Source organism: Colletotrichum acutatum (genome assembly GCF_030867785.1).
Source record: "Colletotrichum acutatum strain CBS 112980 chromosome Unknown BDZ83scaffold_1, whole genome shotgun sequence".
NCBI classification, from domain to species: Eukaryota; Fungi; Ascomycota; class Sordariomycetes; order Glomerellales; family Glomerellaceae; genus Colletotrichum; species Colletotrichum acutatum.
This window is the reverse complement of record NW_026848995.1, coordinates 419,062-437,273: the sequence shown is the minus strand read 5'-3', so window position 1 is coordinate 437,273 and position 18,212 is coordinate 419,062. Positions and strand designations below refer to the sequence as shown.

At 53.4% G+C, this 18,212-nt stretch overlaps 7 protein-coding genes across 7 annotated transcripts; 4 read left to right on the top strand and 3 right to left on the bottom strand.

Annotated features, from left to right (window-relative positions):
• Window positions 1-184: 184 nt before the first annotated feature.
• On the bottom strand, window positions 185-2,660 carry BDZ83DRAFT_564358 (uncharacterized protein; the record flags this gene model as incomplete). Its single annotated transcript, XM_060503630.1, has 7 exons — window positions 185-1,232; window positions 1,289-1,691; window positions 1,745-1,901; window positions 1,955-2,056; window positions 2,112-2,210; window positions 2,264-2,480; window positions 2,539-2,660. 7 exons carry the CDS (start codon window positions 2,658-2,660, stop codon window positions 185-187), a joined length of 2,148 nt encoding a protein of 715 aa, XP_060371830.1.
• Window positions 2,661-6,413: 3,753 nt separating this feature from the next.
• Window positions 6,414-7,730, top strand: BDZ83DRAFT_4080 (uncharacterized protein). Its single transcript, XM_060502890.1, has 2 exons — window positions 6,414-6,619; window positions 6,783-7,730. The coding sequence occupies exons 1-2, from the start codon at window positions 6,561-6,563 to the stop codon at window positions 7,432-7,434; spliced, it is 711 nt and encodes a 236-aa protein (XP_060371829.1). The 5' UTR covers window positions 6,414-6,560; the 3' UTR covers window positions 7,435-7,730.
• A 1,137-nt stretch (window positions 7,731-8,867) lies between these two features.
• Window positions 8,868-9,282, bottom strand: BDZ83DRAFT_746189 (RNA polymerase N/8 kDa subunit; the record flags this gene model as incomplete). The annotated part of the gene is made up of 4 exons (XM_060513225.1): window positions 8,868-8,916; window positions 8,980-9,066; window positions 9,129-9,187; window positions 9,247-9,282. The coding sequence occupies 4 exons, from the start codon at window positions 9,280-9,282 to the stop codon at window positions 8,868-8,870; spliced, it is 231 nt and encodes a 76-aa protein (XP_060371828.1).
• Window positions 9,283-9,536: 254 nt separating this feature from the next.
• On the top strand, window positions 9,537-12,895 carry BDZ83DRAFT_596564 (WD domain-containing protein). The gene is made up of 3 exons (XM_060506864.1): window positions 9,537-10,148; window positions 10,212-10,981; window positions 11,038-12,895. Exons 1-3 carry the CDS (start codon window positions 9,814-9,816, stop codon window positions 12,798-12,800), a joined length of 2,868 nt encoding a protein of 955 aa, XP_060371827.1. The 5' UTR covers window positions 9,537-9,813; the 3' UTR covers window positions 12,801-12,895.
• A 983-nt stretch (window positions 12,896-13,878) lies between these two features.
• On the top strand, window positions 13,879-15,155 carry BDZ83DRAFT_564159 (2OG-Fe(II) oxygenase; the record flags this gene model as incomplete). Its single annotated transcript, XM_060503613.1, has 2 exons — window positions 13,879-14,078; window positions 14,159-15,155. The coding sequence occupies 2 exons, from the start codon at window positions 13,879-13,881 to the stop codon at window positions 15,153-15,155; spliced, it is 1,197 nt and encodes a 398-aa protein (XP_060371826.1).
• Window positions 15,156-15,357: 202 nt separating this feature from the next.
• Window positions 15,358-16,245, bottom strand: BDZ83DRAFT_596558 (At2g23090 like protein). Its single transcript, XM_060506863.1, has 4 exons — window positions 16,067-16,245; window positions 15,887-15,958; window positions 15,745-15,815; window positions 15,358-15,653 (listed from the first exon to the last, which is right to left on the bottom strand). The coding sequence occupies exons 1-4, from the start codon at window positions 16,073-16,075 to the stop codon at window positions 15,581-15,583; spliced, it is 225 nt and encodes a 74-aa protein (XP_060371825.1). The 5' UTR covers window positions 16,076-16,245; the 3' UTR covers window positions 15,358-15,580.
• Window positions 16,246-16,892: 647 nt separating this feature from the next.
• Window positions 16,893-17,948, top strand: BDZ83DRAFT_746185 (uncharacterized protein; the record flags this gene model as incomplete). Its single annotated transcript, XM_060513224.1, has 3 exons — window positions 16,893-17,007; window positions 17,085-17,217; window positions 17,402-17,948. The coding sequence occupies 3 exons, from the start codon at window positions 16,893-16,895 to the stop codon at window positions 17,946-17,948; spliced, it is 795 nt and encodes a 264-aa protein (XP_060371824.1).
• Window positions 17,949-18,212: the final 264 nt, after the last annotated feature.

The following is an 18,212-nucleotide window of genomic DNA, read 5'->3' as shown; positions in this document are numbered from 1 at the left end:
TTGAAAATCTGACCTCTTCAAGCAGAACTTTCTTCGCAATAAACCTGCCCGCTTTGTTCTGCCTTATGAGGGTGGTGTAGTAGGCTGTAACAGTAGTTTTCGTGAGGAAACCCCATAGAACATCGCAGCTCGAAAAAATATGAAAACAAGAGAAATGAAACAAGATGGGAGGGAAAACAGGTGTTCAGACCACTATGGTTGTTGACTTCCTCGACTCGCCCTCCTCTGGTGGGAAGCCAAACACGAGCCTGTACAGGTCGCGCAAGAAGACATACTGGCTAGATCTTTGGCTCATGTAGTGAACGCTCTTGGCCAGGTCATGCGCCGAGATACGTTTGCCACGGGCCGGAAGCAGCGAAGATCCCCTGAACGACGAGTCGGCGTGCACAAGGTTCTTGTAGTGCTGTAAAAGTGTTGAATGCGCAGGCAAGGACCCGAAGGACCCTGTGGGCATATGCTTGACGAAGGCTTGGAGAGCTGACTTCTCGGCTTTACTGTCAAGAGCCGGGTCTCGAGTAAAGCCAACGTTCATGGCAGCCTTGATGACGAGAGCTTTGATGCGGTTGCTGTTGCTATCCTCACCTGCCGTAGTCGTTGTTGCTGTGCTAGATGTCTTGTTGCTGCTTTGCGAGTAGCTCGACAACTGAGAAGCGCTGCTTGACCACCGGCCTCCACGTCCGCTGTCGGATGTTGTGCCTAGAACGAGGATGTTTGGCACTCGTGGTGAGGAGCTCTCTGGGGAGATTGGCGTGTCTTCAAATTCGGTTACGGGAGTTTCAGGAACTGGTGGCGGCTTTCGTGGCCGCTCCTCGGTCAGGCTTTTGTGACTTTCCCTCTTCGAGTATGAAGATCGGTTCGACGCTCTGCTTTCACCTCGTGCAGGTTGATCATACTGCTGCTGATGGCCAAAGAAGCTCGTCTGGCTCGGTCGTGGCGTGTTTCGGTCTGGCCGCACTTGGGTCCACCCGTCTCTGAAGAGGTCGCAAAGCTCCCAGCATGCCTGTACCGCTGAACACAGAAGCTCCTCGTCAGGAGCTCTTCCATCACGCTTATTCTGTCTCAGACTGAAAAGCATCTCGGCAAGTGACCAACACGCCTTCAGCAAAGAGTCTGTCTCATCGGCCAATTCGCTTCGCTGTTTCATCAATCGATGACAAAGAGTAATATAGAAATCTAGAGTACGCTCGCGGAAGGGCTCTGGGAGGTTCTGGATGTCCTGAGCGCTATAGAGACTGGATCACGGTTAGTTGATTTTTCCAGTGCTTATGGATCTCTGGAATGGACTCACTGATTATTCAGTTCAAAACTGACTCTTAAAACAGAATCAGCAACCTCATCCTTCCTCTGGCGGACGTCGAAGAGGGACTGGCAAAAGTCTCGGCAATGATCGAGATTCTCTCGGACGTGGTGATCATAGTGGTCTTCGTCGCGGTTGTCATACAGGCGTTGGCAAAGCCTCCAGCACGCCATCCAAGCTTTTTCGTGAGCATCGGGGGTACCTGAGCTATTGAACATCCGTGTTCGATGAATCGAGCTCAAGTTCGCTAGTGTGTTACACAAAGTCCAGCACTCTTGAAGAGCGGTTCGTAGAGCCCTGATTTCTGAATCCTCCTGAGGCAGGGCTGGGGTGGCGAACGGCTCTTCATCGTAGTTTTCGGTATCAGTCTCTACTTCTCTAGCCTCGTCGATTTCTGTTTCGCGTTAGACCTTTCAGTCACAGGATGAGTTTGTGGAATATACAAACTTTCGAGGCTGCTTGTGCTGCTAGACCTTAGGCGGGACGACTCATTAAGCATGTCGTGGAGGTCTTGCGCGCGTGGTGTGGCGCTGTCTAGACTGTACCGAACGGGTCGGATATCTGTCGAAAGAGGAGGCGGCGTAGGCAGCCCAGGGGATCTCGACTGTTCTGTTTTAGTACTTTAATGGCTTTAGACAAAGATTTGGGTAGCCGTACCTTGATTGCATGATCTGTGACGGATGGAAGACTCATTGTATCGGTCTTGGGTGATGATCTTGTGCTGCTTTGATCCGGCCTTACTGTCGGCTCCGTAGAGGCCTGTCTCAAGTTCAGTTTTCGCCTACTTGGAAAAGAGTGTCCCTGAGATGCTTACCCAGCTATGAAAGCTTTCCGGCGCATGTATGACTGATACAGCTTCTTCACTGCTACTCTGCCGCAGATGATCGGGAATGTTGGTCGAGAGCATCATGAGCTAGATTAGTCAGTCATGCTGCCTGCCTCTGGAATGACATTGGAAAGACAAACCTGAGGGTGTGGTGCCGGATTGGTAACATTGGGCCGGGCCTGAACCTCCTCTGCCTCTTCGTCCTCAATTTCCGTTGTTTCAGTACCAGTTGAAGTGACTGGCGAAGGACCAACAATATCGCTCGGGCTCATCAAATTCAAATTTGTCGACGGAACTCTCTGAATGGAGTTGGGGCGCAGAGAATTACGGCCGGAGTGATCTGAGGCGTTCGAAGACCTATACTCATATATAAGCTTGGGAACTACAACGACACCGTATGACCATAATTGCTTACATGCTGGCGAAAGGGGATTGAAAAGAACCGTTGTCGGGAGACGAGACAGACATGTCGTTGTGATGGGAATAAGCAGATATTTGACTTCCGATAGACGACCGGAGGGGGGCTTCGAGTGCCATCGTCAGTCTCTCGACTCGTTTGTATGCGATAACCTATTGGCACTGGCGCAGGTAGTGATGGAATCGGCCGGGCTGTCCAGCAGACTGGTATTCGGCGGCTGTCAAAGTCGAGAATGCCTCGGGATCCCCACGTAGTTTGCTTTCTAGTCGGTTGGGTCTACTTCTGGGCCGCACTGGTTAACTGGTGTTGGTCGTGATCCTAGAGGCCGTCGAGGCGAAGGAATAAAGCTGTGCTGGAAGGTCTCGTGGACGACGGCCCGGGGATCATCAAGCTTCCAGACTAGCAACAGCAGGCTCAAGAGTGAAGAAGCTCGAGAGCGAGAGGGTGGGGAGGGCAGTTTAAGAGGAGCTGTGCCTACTGCTACCTCAGTGCTGGGAAGGGTAACGGTACGGAGACCGGGATGGCTCCAGGCCGACCCTAGCTGATCGTGTCTGTGCCTCGCTCACGCGAAATATCGACAGGGCCAGGTTTGGTTTCGCTGCGTCGGGGCGGGTCTACTGTGGCAGCAGGGGTACCCAAATAGCGACCCTGACGATTGAAGGGTCAATATATGGGGAAGGCGAGTTAGCTCGACCTGGGGGCAACGCGACTACGGCCTTGCTGGGAGAAATTGGGAGAATTCCAGACAGCCAGATCAGGCTGAGAGCTGTACTTCTGTCTCTGCGACTAAGTTTAGGTAGGTACCTTATGCTGCAATATGCCCGTCTCTTGGGAAGGGCGGTTGAGAGAGAGAGAGAGAGAGAGCTGCGGCTAAGATTCGACCAGACGGGTGACTAGCACGGCTCCACCGATGGCTTCGTCGTCTATGCGGTCTCGGGCAGCCGGGCAAGAGCAGCGAAAGTCGACAGAATGGAGAGATCAGGTAGACAGACAGAAGAAGAGCAGCCGACAGCTGGTTTGAGACGACGCGGTTGATGTGGATGTCAAGCATCCACCGTACAGACACCCGACAGGTGGCACAGAGGCGGGCGGTTCGGTGGTACGGGTACAGAAAGAGGCCAGCCCTCCAACGGAACGGCAAAGGATTGTTATGATTTGCAGGTAAAGAAAACCAGCAGTAATAAGAATGGGTGTTCTCGGTGCTTCGCAAGGAGCAAGACAAGCTGGATCTGAGTTGTGGAGGAGAGTCAAGTCAGAAACGTCAGAAATTTGTGTGTTTTCTGAATGGTTGACCTAATCCCGCTCCGCCCTATGGACAGGCACCTCACATGGGAATGAATCAGAAGGGGGAGACCAGAAATGGATCGTCGTAGCGTTCGCTGGCAGTCGAGCAGAGGAGAATGATCCGAGAGGACGAAGGGAGCAAGGCTAAGAAGTCAAGTCGTTGAAGTAGAGAGGGCCGAGGTGCTCAGAAAGAAGAGAGGTCCACGGGGTGGGATCCAATCCGCGAGCTGGGTCGGCCGCACCTCAGTCGCAGACAACCACCACGGTACCGCCACCATCTTTTGCGCCTTCTTCCTTCCCAGGGTACACCATTCTCCACGAACTTGACCCGGGTCAAGGCAGGCACCGGGCAGCAAGTAGAAGGCGATGGATGAGCCAGTCAGAGATGCAGCTGTGCGTCTTCTCCCATGAGCATAGCAGCGCACCTCCTGACGGGTTCAACCAGTCAGAGTTGGGCACAAGGTGGTGTCGGTGGATGAGAAGAGCGACGTCGAGCTGTGGGCTGCATGAAGCAGACAGGCGTCGGCGCTTAGCAAAGGTGGGTCTCGCTTCCGTCCAGTCGTGCCAGTGAACCACAACCGACCCCTGCACATAACGGCCCCACTTGGGCGGAGGAGCTTGCCTTACACTTGGAGGGGTGATGAAAAGGCAAGGGGCGCCCGGCCAAGAAGGAAAGATCCAGGGCCACCACTGCACTAAAGGCAATAGGTAGCAGGGAAGAGAACCTTCCTCAGCTTGTATCTCAACCGCCCCCGTCGTCCCTTCCATGGCTGGAGGCAATGGCTGTTTGCGGAACTAAACGTTAGGTATAGAGTAGGTACGAAGGAATATATGGAAGGAACGTATTTGACCATGGGTACAGAGTACGGAAAACGGAGCAGCGAGACTGCCAATTGACCTGATGGAAATGAATGTGGTGGCATGAGGTATTGTCTGCCTAGGTACCTCATCCAAGATATGCTTCCTTATACCTCAGGTCGGCTCTGACGTGGGACAACTTTCACGATAATTCCTCCTCGTCAATTCCAATTCCTAGCCATCTTATCAGAACCATCTGGACAGAAAAAAAAAAACCTTTCCTCTGTGATCAATCGAAACCAAGGCCGGTAGCGACAAGTTGTTTAGACCGAGCCGGTATGCTGGGCCTAATGGTATCGACCGCGGCCTGCATGTCTGAACTGGGACTTTTGTCCCTCTTCTGATTGCGTGCAGTGTGTCTACTCGCATATCGGGGATGGATGGGCGGATATCTCTCGCAACCTCCTCTAAGACCCTCTCGTCCCCCCCATCAGAAAGATTCGTAGGCCAATCTGACGATGCCGTGTCATTGAAGACGCGGGAAACACAGTCACGCTACCTGGAGCTGCTTGTGTACTGTGCATTTGGGGGCCGTGGCATGCGCGTGCGCCATTGTGAACGGCTCTGCCCGTCCGTTGTCGTGGACGTCTTCGTTACCAGTCTCGGTCCCTGTTTGCCGCCCTGGTGGGAATGTGTGTGTGGATGTGTGCGAGGCGGGGGAGCTCCGTAGGGACTTGAGAGCAGACGCCCAGAACCTCTTCACTTCAAGTTTCAACAGCGCAGGCTGCGGTGGACCACAAGCTTCTTTGCCGGCTCCGGTGCAACGGAATCGAACAAGGCCTCGACCTCGATCTTCGACTTTCAACGAGGATTTGGAAAAGTTTGATACGAGTCGGTCGGCCGCAACATGAACAAAGCCGCACCTCTTCTATATGGTCCGAACCGACTTGGACCATGTGACTGGGGCTGCTCGCTCCGCGAGAATCTGCCTGAACAGGCCAGTATACATTGGGCCAAGTTCTACCTATAGATTTGGTTGGTGATGTACTCTTACACCAGTTTTACTTCACTATCGTATGTACTATCAACAGAGGGCTATTAGTTGTAGGAGGGTACAAGGACAAGGTCCTCGCGAGCCCAACGTGTCTGCCACGCACCATACGTCCTCGTTTCGACACTGGTGTACTCCATGTTGGATTCCCCGCTTCTCTTTTCTATTCATGGCAACACGGATTCCGACAATCTGGAACGGCGTTTCCTCAGTACCTTACGGATATTGAAGGGGGGGAAGAAAGAGAAATTTGTAGCGGCACCATGCTGCGGTGAGTTGCACCGTTCGACCCAGAGTGGGCCCTGATCGACCTTCATTCACACGCTAGGCTTGACAGGCCACTCCCAAGCCTACCGTTTGTTAAAACCGTCTGTGGTAGGGATTGGATGGGAATTGGATGGAAGCCCGTGCCCGTTGCGGCTTCAAATCCTACTGGCGGGTACGTATCCCTCCTTCACCGTTGGTTGTGCGTTGGCTGTTGGTTCGACAACTTTGCTAGCCAGACTCTGTCACCTGCCTAGGAAGCTGGGCAGCAGCCTATCCTATGGTTGCATTGAGTGTTTGGTAAGTTTTCCATGGAAGATAGAGTAGAAGATGCCTAACATTCAAACTTGTGACTTCATTCTTGCAACTCGATGGTTATTCATGTTTGAAGTAGCATAGAATAAAGGTACGCTTACAATACACAATTTTCGGACTTACTCTGCAGAACTTTTCCTTGAGACTATCGTACAGAATAGGCTACACATATTTCAAAATTCAAACCCAAGTCAGTTAACCTGGGCAATCGGTTCATAGGGACGGGTAACAAGATCCGGCCAAGCATCCCAACAATTATGTTGCTCAAGAAAACCCCGCCCCTGTCAGGGTCCTCGGCGCCCCATCGATGTCTCGCAGACAGACTCATCACCTGACAGAAGCTCCCTTCGCAAACTTATCGACTTTGTACGTACGCTCGGTACGCTTCACAAACTGCCCAGAACCTTGAAGGCATACCAATGCTGGCCCTCAACACAACCTATTCATCGTCCATTGAGGCCGTCATTTTCCTGAAGAATTGCATCCCAGCCATCGTTTTAGTACAGTGATAGCCCTGACTACCATGTAGGTGTCCTCGACTGATCACAGCGCTAGCACGACTTTTGGTAAGAGCAAACCACCTCGACCCCAGCGACCCGGTGGGGTGTGCCAGCTCCAGCCTCCAGGACCCAGGAATCCGTGACCGGGCACGCATCAGTTTGCTGATCGTCGATGGAGGGGCCGGACTATTCACCCACCACCCCTCCACGCTTCGAAGGATCAGATACGATGTCAATATCGCCGACGCCTGCGGCAAACTCATTTCCAGATATCAAGAACGAAAGGGAACCAACTACTCGCCAAGGGGTGGTATGAGATCTTTTCCCTCTCCAGTCTCCATGAGCCCTCCCCTCCCGAACGCTGGCCTGCGACTAGCCGGGGTCTCTGCTTGCTTCGTGGTATCCCTGACGCCACGACCGCATCACGCATGCAGTTCAACGCGCGTAGGCGCCAACAAGCAGCTCTGCGGGCTCCCTACGGCTCAGGACTCCCCATCCGGTATGGCCTTCCTCTGTACGACATGTAGGAAGCTGGAGCTATGCTGCAATTTTGGACACAGGAGAGCCAGTCGCGGTAGCAGTTGCGCGCTAAAGTCGAATCCTTTCGCGGTTGCGCCAGTTCCTCGAGCTCGGGATTCCGAAGTAATTCTGTACTCATGCGAATACAACTCGATGCGATGAAGCTGTGGGTCTTTGTTACTAAGTTTTCTTATCTGTGAGCCGTCTTCCGGTTCCGCATATGCGTCAGTCCAGTTTGGCCAGGCGGACGTATCTCCAGACTCTGAACGCTGTGCAGCAAACCAAGGCTTGTTGGAGCTACCCTGTGTCCTGTGACAAATCACCACCATCCGCGAAATGAAAGCTTCGGCGGATATGGTCCCTTTTAGAAAATCTTGTTGGTGCATATCGCGGCAAAAATCACCACTGCGCCATTCCCAAGCCCTCGGGTCTTCAAGTTAGCCACTGCTACATGGCCAGCACAGCACTTTGCACCCGCTGCCTTCTCAGACCCATGTCCCCGTTGATGCTTGGAGCATTACACGAAAAGAAAAAACGAGGAAGAATGGGTCACCGTCTACAAGGATTCAACAATCAAAACAAGCTCTAGGCAGAAATCGGCAGATTGGCTTGGGCTCTCCCGGGTCGTGTACCCGGACTGCCTGTTTCTCAGCAGAACCCAGAACAATCGCGGAGGTTCAATCGGTGAACTCCGCCTTGCGTATAATTCTGGCCCCCGAGGTCAGCCTGTTGTACAACGTCACTGACCGGAAAGATGCTGGAGGCTCTTTGGCCGGTACATGCTGTGCTAGATGTGATATTCTTCGTCCGTATAGCACCGTCTCACCACCCACCATATGCCGTTGCAGCAAGGCGCATGTGGTCAGCGATTAGCAGCCGACGGACTGACATGAAAGCTACTTTTGCCTACTGGCTGCTACCTCTGCCTTGACCGCCAGATCAAAATGATGAACTGCTTTCAGGCTCGGAGATAGCCAGTCATTGTGCTAGAGCATTGAAACGTTGTTGGAGTGTGGCACTGCTACACACATGTGGATGCCTGTTTCATAGGTCGCCTGATATAGCTGCGTTCTTTGTTGGAGGGATCTCTCGAAGAGCTGTCAATGAGCTGTCAATGTGGGAAACCAGACGGTCGTCCAGCAAACGAAACTGGTACTACCGACCAGGGATTTAAGCCATTGACTGGGACCCAACATGCTGCCTAATCACATGACAGGCGATGTGAAGACTGGTAGAGTCATCTTGAAGAATCGAGACCTTCCGAGATAGCATTCCTGCGTACATTTCCAGCCACTGTCCATTTCCATGTGGCGAAGTTGCATCCGGGCCTATGACTGTCTCGATGCCAATCGACATGCCTCTTGCCACCACTTGCTGAGCTTGCTTTGATATGGCTGGTTCTCGCTACCCATGAGACTCGGAGACGGGAGGTTTTCATCTGTAACCCAGCACATGTTCGCCGACGCTCTGTCACGGCTCGAGTACAGCTTTTCTCCTATTTGCGCAGCGTACTCTGCCTTCCTCGAGATTCCCTAACGCCTTGCAATGCCAATGTTTTCCAAAAACTCCAATTCGTAAAATCCATCCCTGGCACTTTACGGGTTCAAGGACATCTTCTTCTCGTTACGACCGTCGGGGGTGTACCTGTAGGGGTTTGTAAGCTTCCGAAAAAACGATTCGGCACATGCTGCTCCATGGTATGCGTACTTGAGAAGTTTCTCAATAAGATCGACGTGGGTCATGACCATGCGGCGGCAGCAGTAGCGCTTCAGGCCAAGCTGGTCCATCGCGTCACTGTTGACGTGAACGTTAACTATCGTCTGTCGCAATCCAGCATCGCGATCGTGGTGACTCACCCATCCGTAATGCCGTCGTCGATGAGCTTGAGGTAGCGCTCCCACAGGTCTCCGGTGACCTGACAACACAAGTTAGGTACCAGGCGTCAATTGCATGCGATTATCTGTGCCGACGAACCTTGCCGCAAGAGAAGCAGCGAACGGGGATAATCATTGTGCCTGAGAAAGTCGGAAACGGAGCTGTGGCGGTTTGACGTTCGTTCACTGAGAGACGGTAGCGGTTCCGGTACGTCGCTTCTCGAGGTGTTGCGTGATTGAGGTCCTGGGACTGTTGCCTTCCGAATCGTCGTCGCCGTCGTCAAAGAAAACTTCCGGGGCTTTCCTGTCGCAGTGGAAGGCGCGCGACCAGACGGGCGAACAGAAAATTTGTCGGTCCGTGATTTCCTCCGCCGCTTATCTTATCGGTGTTGATTGTGGGGGAGCTCCACCAATTGCATGGCCGGGCGACTGGGCGGGACCAAAATTTCTTTGGGAACTCTTGAACTTTTTTTTTTTCTTAGCAGGAACGAAAGAAGGGTCGTGTGTGCGAAACAGAGCAGGATTGAAAGCCAGAGACTACCGAACGAAGAATAGTCTCCAGGCCGCAGCTTCCCTTCCTTGTCTCCTCGCCTCGAGATTTTTGCGACTTCCAATTGCCTGTGCTGAAAAATCGTTTTCGGCTTTCGCGCAAATTTATACCTACACCATGGCTGGCGCTTCGACCCCGAGAAGTCGGGAGGACCAGAAGAAGCGTAAGAGAGAGCAGAACGAGAGGGACGGACAAGCAAAGCGCCTTCGGCAAAAGACCAAGACGGCGGGCAAAGCAAATGGCCAAAAGAACGGAAACACAGACGCCGACGACCTTCGCGACGGCGCCTTGAATGTGCTTTCGCAGCTCCAGAAGAACCTTACCGACGACCAAATCGAGACCGAGCTGGTCAAGCTCGGCGATACGGAAGCTCAGGAGGCGGGATGGCAGGTTTCTCTGCCAATGGGCGGCCGAATGGCTGACATTGATCCCATCTTTGCCGAGAACGAGAAGTAGGTGCCAATTCAACAGACATTTCTTGGTCGACATATGGTGTCTAACATGAGGGGAACCAGGTACCTGATCGTCACTTACAACACATCCTTGCAAATCTACTCGGTGGCCGAGTCACTACTGATCCGAAGAATCGCCCTCCCGGTGGTTCAAAATACATACGCAGAGAAGTCGTCTGCCCCCACGATCGTGGCCACGCGCCAGTCGCAGCTCAAGCCTGACTTCCTCTGGGTGGCCTGCTCCGATGGCAGGGTCTGGCGGGTGAACTGGAAGAAGGGAACCGGCGTCTACGACGAGTTCCGGACCCAGTCGCAAACGGCTCTGGACCTGTCCGTGGCATCAATCGAGGGACAGAAGAAGACGACGGAGGTCCTGTACGTCTCGGAGGGGAAGAAGCACGCCAAGGGCGAGGTTGTCGCATACTCCGGCCCCGATTTCAAGCAGCCCACCGCCGAGGTCCTTTTCGCTACGAAGCAGGTCGATCACGCCATCCACCTACTGCGCTCTAGTCCCAATGGCAAGACCATTGTCGGAGCTACCAAGGATGGTCTCGTCGTTGGAACACTGACGCCGGAGTCCGAGTGGGAGTTCTTCACATTCGATACGACCGATATTATCTGCGCCCTCGATATCCGAATCACACACAGCAAGGACAACTCCCTCGTCCTCGACCTGATCGCGGGTGGTGCCCGAGGTGCCATCTACTTCTACGACGACATCCTCAGAAAACTGCAGAACCTCAACGGGCCAAAATCTAAGAGAGAGGCTCTTACGAGCCGCAAATTCCACTGGCACAGGAGGGCTGTCCACAGCGTGAAGTGGTCAAAGGATGGTGAGAACTTTTAGTCGCTAATGACTGTCACTTGCAAACACTAACACGCGCCGTAGGTCAATACATGATTTCCGGTGGTTCGGAAAATGTTCTCGTGCTCTGGCAGATGGATACCGGCAAGAAGGATTTCCTCCCTCACTTGTCGGGAAGTATCGAGAACATTGTTGTTTCCCCTACTGGAGCGTCTTACGCAATCCACTTGGATGACAACTCTGCCATCGTCTTGTCCACGGCTGAGATGAAGCCATCGACGTACATCTCCGGTATTCAGTCAGCCGCCCGCTTTACCTCCACGCCAAAGGACCTGCTCGTCAAGCGTGTGTGGTCTGTTTCCGACGAAGTGCGGCATCCGGTTCCTGCGGCACTGAACCCTGCCGAGCCATCAAGACTCTATGTCTGCACAGGAACCGGCCAGCAGTCCATGTTGGCTGGCGAGATCCAGTCAGCACCCTTGTTGCAATCATTCGATATGGAGTCGTTCCGGAGTGTCTCAAAGCAAGCTCTGGCAAGAACCCAGCCGACAGATGTTAATATCACGTCAAAGGGTAACCCCATCTCAGAGCCTCGCATAACCCATGTCGCATTCTCGCAAGATGGCAGGTGGTTGGCGACCGTTGATGACTGGCAACCTCCTAAGCGTGATTTGGAGAAGGTGGCACCAGAAGCGCGTGAGCAGTTTGTAAGAGAGAGGCGCGAGATCTACCTCAAGTTCTGGTCTGCGACTGCTGGCGAAGAGCACTTTGCTCTGTCTTCCAGAATCAACAGCCCGCACGTCACAAGTCGGCCAGAGACGGTCCTGGCGCTTGCGGCAGATCACACAACGAACAGATTCGCCACCCTCGGAGACGACGGTACGGCACGGATATGGCAGTCAAAAACAAGGCAGCAGGATGGTATCGCATCCAAGGACAACGCCGGCGAGGTCTTGCACTCGTGGTCATGCACTGTGGCTGTGGGTCTCGGAGGCAACGTGGGAGCCGATGCGCTTACCACCACTGGAGAGACGACGGGCGAGCGTAGCGGCAGCCTATGCTTCTCTGAGGACGGCTCGACACTTTTTGTTGCCTTTGGCCACTCAAACGACGGCGGCATCTATGTGATCGATACCAAGACTGGTGAGATTAGGTCGACACTGGAAAACATGTGGAAGGGCCACATCCGCCGCCTCCAGGTTCTCTCCCCCTACATCATCACCCTCTCGGATGACCTGAGAGTGTTTGATGTGGTCGCCGACGAGCTGCAGTACGGCCTCCAGCTGCCGAGCGGCCGCAACGCCACGGCAGTAAAGGAATTCAGCCACTTGGCTGTTGACCGCAAATCACGGACGTTTGCCGTCGTCGTACCTGGCGGCCAAGCTTCCCAGCTCGCAGTCTTCAAGCCAGAAGAGCCCGCGCTGCTGTGCGTGAGGCGCATCCCCCACCGTATCACCAGTCTTGTCTCGACCGGAAGCTCATCAGGCTTCGTCGCAGTCGACGACGCGGCGCAACTGTGGTCAGTCGCCGAGGCCTCGGATCCCGCAGCCGTCGCCCTCTCGAGGCCATTGGAGGACATGCAGCTGGATGTTGAGCCGGTCGCTGGTGACGTGATTCTGGACGACGCCATCGAGGACGAGGAGATGGCCAGCGACAATGAGCAGGAGACGGAGGCTGCGAACGGAGAAGAGATGGATTTGGATGATGACGACGCCCAACCGGCCGTCATCAACAGGCAAAAGCTCGCCGAGCTGTTTGATGCGGCGCCGGCTTTTGCCATGCCCTCGGTTGAGGACATGTTCTACAAGGTTACGGGGTTATTGGCGACGAAGCCTCTGGGATCATGAAACGGCTAAACAAAAGTTGTCAAAATATGTGCATTATACCCGATAATAGAAGAATGTAGTAAAAGCATTTGGATCTTCGAGGGTTTTCTCGTGGAGATGTTCGCTTGACTTTGCCCGAAGAGTGGGTGACTCCCTCTAGTCCAAGGCGCCGCGTGAAATATTGACGTGCTCCTCATCGTCTCTGGGTCTGTACACCTTGATGGACAATCAGGCAGGCAGGTACGTACGGCCAGACCGCCTAGCTCATCGTGCCTTCCCACACATGCCACGAGAAGGGTATATAGACCCCCTCAATCCCATTCCTGTCACCAGCCAGCAGGCGCCCGTCTAGGTCGACGGGTCAGGTCAAACTGGCTAGGTGGTGGAGTGGTTAATAGTCAACAATCAAAATTTCTCACGCCAACCAGCCTACTCGACGACAGGCTTAGCGAGTACCCGAGTTCGAATCCCAGCATGTGCGCCAGAGATGTAGCCCCCAAATCGGCACCGGGGGGGTGAACTCTTTTTTGCTGTGTTCAAGTGATTTTGTATTGGTAGATACCTAGGGGGCCATTTGGTCTTGCTACGGCGAATAAATACAAATAGGAAGAAGGATAAGCTATTATGGTATTATTCAGGGTCAAACCCCCGTATCTGCCAGTAGAGGCTGATGATCTACAGCTTTCGCGTTTTCGCGTTGTTGGCGGTGGTGAGGATTGGGCAGTGGTCAGATGGAACGTGAATATGCGCCGGTTATTCGGTGACCCCGCCGCGCCGAACTGCGGGGCAAGCCGATCGGCGAGTTGCCCCGCCGCCCGCATTACGCCATCCCGTTGCCCAATTGCTCAAACGACGGCTTACTTGAACAGCGACGCGCCAGGTGCTGCGACTTCGCACTCCTCTTATCCGAATCATACCACTGATATTTGGGTAATTAATCAACACTACAGAAACCGATTCCTACACGATCTACCTTATTTCAACTACTTTCCCTGAGCTTCTTCCGAGTGCAGCTTAGCCCTGTCTTTTGTCTTTTGATCTCTCGAGCATTTTTTTAATTCCCGTAGAGTATGAGACAACAGCATTGAGACACACAGCCATGTCTTTCACGTCCATTCCGATCCTCGACCTCGCCTTGGCACAGGATCCCGAAACGAAACCGCAGTTTCTCATCGATTTGCGCCATGCACTCATGGAGGTCGGGTTCCTATACCTCAAGAACGTCGGTATCCCCGACGAGCTATTCAAGAGGGTGATTAAGGAAGGCAAGAGTTTCTTTGATATACCCAACGAGGAAAAGTAAGCGCGCTCCTTTAGCTTGTCCAAGAATTGCCTTGGTTATGAAAATAGGATACAGGTGTACTTATATTCTCAACTAGACTGAAAATCGAGATGAAGAACGCCAGATCCTTCCTCGGCTACTCTCAACTCTCGGCAGAAATCACAGCAGGCAAAATAGACCACCGCGAACAAATCGACCTCTCGACAGATCACCCGCTGCCAGGACCAAACGACCCGCTATACTATAACCTCCTCGCCCCAAACCAGTGGCCCTCTGAATCCGCACTCCCGGGCTTCCGCGCCACCTTCACAGAGTACATGGACCGCATGGGCCAAGTCTCCATCGCCTTCACCTCCCTCATAGCCGAGGCCATCAAGCTGCCCGCCGACGCCTTCAACAAGTACTTTGACGCCAACCAGCAACACAAGCTCAAGATCGTCAAGTACCCAGATCTCCAGGAACTCGGCATCACGGATCCCAAGATCCAGGGGCAGGGAGTCGGCCCGCACAAGGATAGCATGCTGAGCAGCTACCTCTTGCAAGCGAGCCACCACCGCGGCCTACAGGTGCAAAACGTCCGAGGAGAATGGATCGACGCGCCGCCCGTCGAGGGGACGCTGGTCGTGGCTATCGGGCAGGGGCTAGAGGCGCTAACGCGGGGTGTCTGCGTGTCGACGACACACCACGTGCTCAGCCCGCCCGCCGGCGAGGGCGCGCGGTTCTCGATCCCGTTTTTCCAGGGCGTGAGAGGGGACGCCGACTTTGAGGACCTCGAGACTGTCGGGGTTGGAAGGGTGCCGGAGGATATTCGGGAGCAGAGGCGGCTTGTGCTGGAGAGGAACGGCGGGACGAGGCTGGATGATGTCGAGTTTACGTTCCGGAAGGGTGGGGTCGCGAAGACGCTTGGGGAGGCGACGTTGAGGAATCGGGTGAAGAGTCATCCGGACGTGGGGGAGAGGTGGTATCCGGATATTCTGGCTGCTATTCGCGAGGAGCAGGCTAGAGCTGCCGCTGCTGGTGGTGGCGGGGAGAAGGATGTGGAGGATTTGAAGGGTGTTCCGGAGGTTTCGTCGGTTCCTGTCCCGGCGCATTGAGGGCTCGTAGAGGGAGCGATATCTAGACCCATGAGAATTTTCTCTCCTTGCGGTAGTAGTAACTATACGGACCCATATCTGAATGAACTCGTCGGCTGTACCGGCGGAAGAATCCAGCTTGCGCTATAAAGTCAGCAATCTCACAGGCATAAGACCAAATAAGCTCGACCACGACGAACGTCTCAAGTTGTAGAGCCATATATGTACTCGTTTGATCGTATTTTTTTCTTTGATTTTCCGAAAATAAAGAGGGCAAGATTTCAAATTACGCCTTTTCGCTGCATGCCCCGGGCCAAATCTTGACCGACTCCGCCCATCATTTCTTCAACATCACGCCGTACCGCCATGCTCGTCCCTAGAACTCCTCACAACTCCGTCCTGTTCATGACTCCTCTCACTCTCGGTGTCTCTTCTCTCTTTCAAAATTATGCGGCAACGAAGGCGGGGAAGCAGTCAGCGAGGCCCTTGCTGTGCTTGTTCTCGGCGTGCTCGGTGAGACTGTTGAAAAGAAACAACGTCAGTTTGTGCGCTGGATTTCAGACAACAAAGTTGGTGTGTTAAAGGAGGGGTCGAGAAGTTTGCGACTTACGCGGGAGCCTTGGTGGTCTTCAGGAAGGTGGACTTGCAGATCTGGCACTGGATGTCCTTGGCGGCGGCGTTCTGGTCGCAAAAAAAAAGTGTTAGTTGCTTGGACCTAGATCGAACATTGATTGCGAATGGATAATACGTACCACCTTGAGCTGAGAGCCCTTGGGCTTCGCGTCCTTGGCGTTGCGATCACGCTTCTGCTGAGCCTTTGCGCCCTGATTCCCCCAGAATGTCAGCATCAAATCTGCCCCTCATTTTTTTTGGTTTCCACCGGACCCTGATCAGCGGTGGGGGAGGGGGAAGGTTTCGTTGGGTGTACATACGTTACCCATTTTGATGATGTTTGTGGGAGGTAGAGGTACTGTCGGTATAGCGAAGTCGAGTGTAAGAAGTCGATAACGGTTGTGAAGAGTTCGTGAGAGTTCGTGAAGTGAGAAAGAAAAAGAGGCTCAGGCGGGCGCAGACCGACTGACCTTTTTTTTTCTGCTGCCCCTCGGACGACCCCGTAGCGCTTCTGCATGGATCGGCATTCCAGACTGTCTTTGGGCACGGTCCTTCCGGGCCAGTAGCGTACTAGTCGCACTCTCCACCTGGGGTCTTCACCGACGGCACACTATGAGTGGGTCGTTTTTTTGCTGAGGAAAGAGTCCGGGCCGGAAATTGTTTGTAGCGTTCCGGGAATGTCGCTACTGAAGCAGTTTCATCCAGTCTGGTCTCCCATCCTTTCACATGCCCGAATAACTGGCACTATCCGTACTCCGTTTGTCGTTCGTTTCGTTTCAACGGACCCAATTTTCCCAATAGAGTTACAACTTCCACTCAGCTCCTCTGTGGCTGTCTGATCCTACCTCAACGACGAGTCTCAAACAAGTGGGATTGTACCCAAGCCTTACCTAATTATCTTTTGATACGGGGCACTTAGGTTGGCACCATACTCAGTGTGGGCTCTGGCTCACCTAACGTCGAAAGAAGTTACTATACTCGCGATCTGATCCACTTCTCTGCTGATTTCAGGAGCGCGTCAAGCTCTGTTTGGGGGAGCATCTTTGAGACCCTACTCACACCCTTGCCGGAAATCTTCAAACGTCTATTTGCTCCGAGGGCCCAGTCACTCGCGATCCCAGGTGTGGTCAAGGAACGTCGCGCATCATGGCGACCTGGACACCCAAGGTTATGTCACCCGACAAGCTATCTGCTAAGGAATTCAAGCATTTGCTTTCGGAATACGAACCTCTCATCGATTCCATTTCGTCCACCAAAGGCGGTATGTCGGCCCTCGATCGCGGCTCTTCCCCGCAGTATCATTGAGCTTGCCAGCAGATTCCTGACTCCTCCACATAGCCAAGCCTGGCCAAAAGACACTGAAAGAACTGGACCATTTCCGGTTTGTCGAGGCCCCGACACAGTTTTCTGAGTATGAGCTGAAGCGGGTAATGAACCATGACGACGTTAAACTCCTAGTAGAATGGAAGCTGTAAGTGCAAGCCTTTCTTGATAACGCGTTCCCCTATGACATGTGTATGCGGAGCTTCAGACGGGCATATCGCTGCAAGACCCCGTTCTCAAAACTCTCGCATAAACATACATGTTATGAATCATGTGCGCCTCGATTGCTGTAATGGTTGGGAGAATCGAGTGTTCTGATTTATTCGCTGCAGCCGCCACGGGACATTTCGTCCGACGCTGATGAAATTGGTGTCATCCAACGATTCTTCGGATGTTGAGAAGACTATTCAGGACGCTATTGCAAGTTATCAAAGTACATCGGACCTTTCGGCGGCTTTGGGCATCCTGACCAAAATGAAGGGCATCGGTCCCGCGACAGCTTCGCTTCTTCTCGCGGTACACTTTTCTGAGAAAGTCATGTTCTTCTCCGACGAGGGATACTACTGGATGTGCAACAATAACCAAAAAACATCACTCAAGTACAACATGAAGGAGTACGAGTCTCTCAACATCCAAGTAGAAAAGCTCACGGAAAGACTCAACGTGTCCGCCCTAGACGTGGAGAAAGTAGCCTACGTCATTTTCCACCAGGAAGGAGTTGACCCCAAGCTGGCGCTCAAAGGCAGCCTGTCAAAGACTGCAAAGACGGCCGCTCCGCAGACAAAAACGGCAGCACCGGGAAAAAGAAAGAAGAGCCCCGAAGACGTAGTCGAGGACAAGATGCCACTCAGAAGATCGAAACGCGGAAAGGCTGCGTAATAAGCTTAATGTGGTCAGCGTTCGGATGGTGAACATCGGACTCGTTCGAAACACGGCAGATGGGAACGACAACCCGGATGATATGGTCCAATCCGCATCGATGGATCTGCTTAAGGTTGGCACTCGATGCATGCGTCCACGGCCTGAAGGTGTGGTAAACGTTGCATCATGTGGCCCAGAAGTGGGCTGAATGGAGAGGCGGAGACTGGTCTGGAAAATGGGAACTAGAACCCTTACCATGCGGCTACTTTTCACTTGTCAGTC

What these genes read in the sequence shown, in the direction of transcription:
- BDZ83DRAFT_596558 (XM_060506863.1), bottom strand. An exon ending in AGGGCTCTCAGCTCAAGGTG is followed by an intron (nt 15,816 to 15,886) that starts GTACGTATTATC and finishes TTTTGCGACCAG; the next exon opens with AACGCCGCCGCCAAGGACAT. An exon ending in AAGACCACCAAGGCTCCCGC is followed by an intron (nt 15,654 to 15,744) that starts GTAAGTCGCAAA and finishes TCTTTTCAACAG; the next exon opens with TCTCACCGAGCACGCCGAGA.
- BDZ83DRAFT_596564 (XM_060506864.1), top strand. Translation starts at nt 9,814, where the DNA reads ATGGCTGGCGCTTCGACCCCGAGAAGTCGGGAGGACCAGAAGAAGCGT. An exon ending in ATCTTTGCCGAGAACGAGAA is followed by an intron (nt 10,149 to 10,211) that starts GTAGGTGCCAAT and finishes GAGGGGAACCAG; the next exon opens with GTACCTGATCGTCACTTACA. An exon ending in CGTGAAGTGGTCAAAGGATG is followed by an intron (nt 10,982 to 11,037) that starts GTGAGAACTTTT and finishes CACGCGCCGTAG; the next exon opens with GTCAATACATGATTTCCGGT.
- BDZ83DRAFT_4080 (XM_060502890.1), top strand. Translation starts at nt 6,561, where the DNA reads ATGTCTCGCAGACAGACTCATCACCTGACAGAAGCTCCCTTCGCAAAC. An exon ending in TTCGCAAACTTATCGACTTT is followed by an intron (nt 6,620 to 6,782) that starts GTACGTACGCTC and finishes ACTACCATGTAG; the next exon opens with GTGTCCTCGACTGATCACAG.